This window comes from Oncorhynchus masou, unplaced genomic scaffold, assembly GCF_036934945.1.
Source record: "Oncorhynchus masou masou isolate Uvic2021 unplaced genomic scaffold, UVic_Omas_1.1 unplaced_scaffold_1631, whole genome shotgun sequence".
Taxonomy (NCBI): Eukaryota; Metazoa; Chordata; class Actinopteri; order Salmoniformes; family Salmonidae; genus Oncorhynchus; species Oncorhynchus masou.
The window spans coordinates 64,278-70,000 of NW_027006413.1; the positions used below are offsets into that span (position 1 = coordinate 64,278).

At 42.8% G+C, this 5,723-nt stretch overlaps 1 protein-coding gene across 1 annotated transcript in view; it reads left to right on the forward strand.

Moving 5' to 3' along the window:
• Positions 1 to 2,787: 2,787 nt before the first annotated feature.
• pax5 (paired box 5) overlaps positions 2,788 to 5,723 on the forward strand; it is a gene marked incomplete at its 3' end in the record, with an annotated part of 60,306 nt that continues 57,370 nt past the window's right edge. Inside the window, exon 1 of the mRNA XM_064959555.1 lies at positions 2,788 to 2,830. Within this exon, the coding sequence (XP_064815627.1) occupies positions 2,788 to 2,830 (43 nt within the window). The remainder of the gene's footprint in view (positions 2,831 to 5,723) is intronic.

Genomic DNA, 5,723 nt, shown 5'->3' on the forward strand with positions numbered 1-5,723 from the left:
GAGGAGAAGAAGAAGGAGAAAATAACGGTGTTTCATTTTGTTGGACGCTTTAGGCTATCTGTGCAGTGAATATTTCAGGGGTGAAATGTTGATCTCATTCAACTCAGATGGGACTTGTAGTAGTGAATCCTGTTCAGGTTTGCTGAACTAGAATATGAACGACGGTTGCTTTTCATTAGCTACACTGTCTCTCTCTCTCGCTCTCTCTCTTTGCCAATCAATTCCATTAGACTAATGAGAAGAGCTGCATGTTTCATATAGCGCCCAGTCTTCCTTCCTTCCATCCTTCCTTCCTTCTTTCCTTCCTTCCTTCTTTCCTTCCTTCCTTGGCTTCGAGCGAACATTATAACATTTGGAGCTAGAAACGGTGTGTTTGTTTGTTGATGAGGAGGAACAAGACGAAGTGTTCTTTCCCCCCCAATAACACTAACTGACTGACTGGCTGACTGACTGACTGACTGACTGACTGACTGACTGACTGGCTGACTGACTGACTGACTGACTGACTGGCTGACTGACTGGCTGACTGACTGGCAGGTCGAGACACAAACAGACAGACTTTCTAATGTGATGGTTCTAATTCTAGAATTGTATATCTATACGCATCAGTGTTCTAGTTTATTTGTTCTAATTCTAGAATAGTATATCGAGATGCATCAGCGTTCTAGTTTATTTGTTCTAATTCTAGAATAGTATATCGAGATGCATCAGCGTTCTAGTTTATTTGTTCTAATTCTAGAATAGTATATCGAGATGCATCAGCGTTCTAGTTTATTTGTTCTAATTCTAGAATAGTATATCGAGATGCATCAGCATTCTAGTTTATTTGTTCTAATTCTAGAATAGTATATCTAGATACATCAGCGTTCTAGTTTATTTGTTCTAATTCTAGAATAGTATATCTAGATACATCAGTGTTCTAGTTTATGTTTTCTCTCCATTGGTTTATACTGAGTTTTGTTAATGAAACGACTTCCCAAATACCATTATTGTCTTCTTTTCGATTGCATATATTTTCTTTCAATTAAAAGGTCTGAGGAGAACGGATAGGCCCATATAACCACTCCCGGGTTTTTAATTCAATAGGATTTTTATAGGCTATTTTCATTATAGGCCTAGCTACAACTAAGTCTCATTTTTTAGTAATACTCAATTAATTTACCGGTTGACATTGACAGGAATACATTTACTTCAAAAGGTTCTAACGGCAGTAGTTCTTAACCTTGGTAATTGAAATTGAAACGTAAAATCACCCACTGTCGAGAACCCCGCCGCAATGCGAGGTCGCCTATTGGTCTATGGGACAATTCGAACAGCGAGTCGTTCACCCGCAGGATTCGGACCGACCAATCAGCGGTTGGCCCCCGCCTGATCCTATCAGGGAGCCGGGCGTGACGTCAGAGCGGTGCACAGGCCCGTGATTGGCTTGTCGAAGGGTTTGATTGACAGGGTGTGGTAAGGACCAGGGGGCTGGCGCGCGGGCGCTGTCCACACCAGAGCAGGTCCTGAAACTCGGCGTGCGCAAATCGTGGGCTCCTCACGCTGCAGCGAGCCTCTCAACCTTCTAACCGAATAGAGCTCACGGTGGGAACGTTTACGCGAGGAACAATACTGTTTTTTTTTCTCTCCCCCTGTTCCACACACAGCGACATTCCTGTACAGACACACACACACACTCATCCCTGGGATTTTACGTGTGTATGTGTGACAGTGTGTGTTTGAAGAGCGACAAAACGAGCCAACCGAATCACACCCTTCACAGCAGCTTCACATAATGAGCCATTTAACTTCACTTGCTTCGTGCCCATCTCTCATTTTCGTTTTTAAAAAACTTTTCAATTTGATCTCTCTCTAAAATGTGCCTCACAGTTTCTCACCCCCCCCCCCCCAGCGCGCTTTCACGGAAGCCACGACTACAGTGACGGAGTTTAATAAGTGTTTCTGGAGCCGCAGGATTTAAGGAGAAGAGTAATGTTGTTTTCCCAACGGGTCACTGCTGGAGCAATGTTGTAGCCGATGAATCAACTGGACACTCAACATACCGGGGATTTCTAACGAATTGTTCTCCTACCGGAGGCAAGAAGGATTCTAACGGGGGGCTCGAGTCAGACCGGTGAGAGGGAGCAACGTTTACCGTGTGTTCACCGTGTGAATGACAGCAGCTTCTCTCCGGTTCAGTCACAGTTCAGGGGTCAGGACCAACGGACCGAGAAGGCGACCGAGATTCCGTTACGAGGGGAGTGCAATAGACTAACACGTTTCGGTCTCGGTCTATTTTTTCTATAATAACTTTCACGTTATTCAATTATTTTGTGGACTTACTCGTGTTTCAATCAGAAATGTCCTGTTGAAGGGATTGGGACCGTGATTGATGTGTTTTCCCCGCCGGCCTTGGAGGCACCTAAGCCGGATAGTTAGAATGAGTAACTCCGCTGAACTCCCAATGAAGGAACCGGAGTCACTTGAGTTTTGATTATATTCTTACACAATTATTATCAGTTACAAACTCTATACTTTTTTTTTAACAACATTTATTTTTGTTATATTATTCGTTAGCTTAAAAAACAAACAAATATTATATTGATAAAAAATATTACATTTTTTATTTTTTATTTTGGAGGGACCAGTCTCTTCGTGGCTTAACGGTTTCTTGGTGTTTTTGGTTTTTGAAACGCACCCATCATCTCTGGGGTTGTGAGCGCAAGAGAGAAGGGCGCACCCGGTGGGCCTCGTGAAGACGTTCATACCGTAGGGGCCTCCATCCCCCAGCCGTGAGAGCCAGCTACGATGGAGATTCACTGTAAACACGACCCGTTCGCTGCGATGCACAGTAAGTACCGTTTACCAAGCGCTGCCTGCCCCCTTCTCTCCTTCCAACCGATATTTAAACACAAGAGTGCCCATAGGTTAATACCGCTATAGAGATGCCTGCTCTTTCCTCTGTAGCCTATTAATCTAGACGAAATGCCACATGCAGAGGCTTCAACTTGTGTTGTCCAAATAGAAGGAACACTTAAGCATCTTTATATTTTCAACCAACTTTGATCAAGAATTTGGCTGGAGATTTGTGTGTGTGTGTGTGTGTGTGTGTGTGTGTGTGTGTGTGTGTGTGTGTGTACTGACGTGTGTATTAGTGCACGGTGTGTGTTTTCTGCTTCCTGTTTTAGTCTTTTATCAATAACCCTGGATGATGTGAGGGGAGGAGGGTGGGGGTGGGGTGAGGGTGAGGGGAGGAGCGGGGTGGAAGAGTCACCAGTCACATCCGGGGCCAGTGGTAACAAAGCAGGACTTAAAAAACACTGAACTTGACCCGCCGTGTTCCGATGCTCCTCACACCGTGAACACCGGCTCATAACCGGCCACAGGGACACGCTATACTGTCGAAGGCAAAGTTGGAGGGGCAGCAGTCGAGGGTTATAATAAAGCGGCTATTAACACCGGCTGTGGGTTGTGCAGAGGAAGAGTCGCACGGCGGAGGAACTTGGTCTCTGCTCTGTGACATGGCGGGCAGTAGCAGTAGAGGTCATGGGGTCTCTCTCCTCTCTCTTTCACTTGTCACCCACCCCCCCTCCACTCCTGCTTTTATTACGTCACTCCTTTCTTTTACTCTCTCTTTTCTCTCGGGTAAAAGGCTCTAACCCCCCCCCCCCCCTCACCCCCCTCCCTCCCCTCCTCCCCCCCCCCTCACCTCACCCCCTCCCCTCTCCCGGTTCACAGATCTAAGAATGGGGTTAAATACGACCGAGGCCTTTTCTGTTCCTTTTCTGAGCTCACAGAATTAGCCGCAGCTACTTGACCTATAGGACAGGAAATCCTTGAATCCGCCTAAAAATCCACAACAACAAAAAACAACAACAACGTTACATTACTAAAGTCATAGCAGTAATATCACCGCAGAGACCAACCAACGCCGCTGTCAGTGATAGTAACGTAGGCGAATGCATATTGTAGTCTAATAGTGATATATATATATATATATACATTATTTATATAATAACGTTATTTTATATGTTATATGTCCTGTATATAAAGCTAGTTTTAAACAGGATAACTACATTTTTTTGTTTGACATTTTCAGTGTATTTAACTCGACCACCCAAAGCGCAGATTGTAACGGTCCTGTCTCCTATATCACCTTGTTGCTTTCGTCTAATAATCACACCGAATAATACCCCCCCCTCGCCCCCCACCCCCGGTTAAACCATGTAATACCCCCAAGGTCTACCGTGTCACAGGCCCGGTACAGACTTGTCCCCTCTCACACGCCGTTATGTGAAACGACAGACATTCTCACGGTGAGTTTAACGGCGGATTAGGCACTGAGCACGTTTCTAAAGCTAGAACGAATCACGTTTCCTCTCCTCTCAGTGTGTCCGGGCCAGTGGCCGTTTCTAGCAGTGTAGTGATAGACTAGTCGTTGATACCTCGGCGCTTCTATAAACGACAGGGCTGAGAGACGCTCTACCATCACACACACGTCAGAGCTGGCAAAGAATTTACTGTGACGTGTGAAACTTTTTTTTGCTGGTTTGTGTGTGTGTGTGTGTGTGTTTACTTCAATTGAGAACAGAAAATCAAAATACCGTCTAGAAAACATTTATGAAGTTCAGGAGATATTATATTATATTATATAGACATAAATAATTTCAGGATAGACGACATTGCTGCTTTGTCACTGATATAGCAACACATTATAAAGCGTTAGGCCCGAAAATATGAAGCGTCACAATGAGACCTTGTAGCTGCTGTGCGTTCATCCAGAACCCATTCAGTCCCATCTCTCTCAGACAGCTCTTATTGTCACTGCAAAACACACCGTGTTTCTCTCACCGGACTCGTCATTAAATGGTTTCTTATTTATGGGGCTATTTTAAAAAAATGTAAAAAAAAAGTTTTCATATCGAAGATGCGTTCGACTAAATCACCGATGTGTTTAACATGTTGATACGATACGCTCTCGGCTCGCGTTCGTTCACTGTCATTAATCTCGCCGTTTGACTTGGGGCTATTTTTTTTGTTTAGGTCTTTAAAGTTGAATTCTTCTGAGAATTGTAGTCTCCTTTGATGTTGTTATTTTCTTCGAGATGCTTAATGCCGGAGAGTGTTTAGGTTGGAAAAGCGTTCATAGATTTAAACATCTGATAACTTGACACTTCGTTTTATACCATTCCTGTATTTGAACCTCTCTCGTTTACAGACGATTGAAAAATACAAAATTATTATTTTATTTATTACGCTGCAATTATTGTTTGTATTATTTATAAATTGGTATTATTAGTAACCTTATAGTAGTAATATTGTTATATATTCATATATTGTTATATATTCATATTTTGTTCACCGGTTGTTTGGTTCGGTAGCTTTAATGAAAGTAGTTTACATTAAGTTAATTTCAAAAACCACATCTCGTGTTAACCGAAATTAAAATAGTTTCTTAAAAACATATGAATTCAATGATTCGGGAACGTTCGACCAAACAAATTGAAAAACAACCCTAACTTTATTAAAAACTATCTATCTCATCACGTGGTAGTACCATAGAACCGAATTAGCTGCTGTAGTTATTGTAGTAGTAGTAGTAGTATCAGTAGTAGTAGTAGCAGTATCAGTAGTAGTAGTAGTAGTATCAGTAGTAGTAGTAGTAGAAGTATCAGTAGTAGTAGTAGTAGTATCAGTAGTAGTAGTAGTATTCGTTGTAGTAGTAGTTGTAGCAGTAGTAGTAG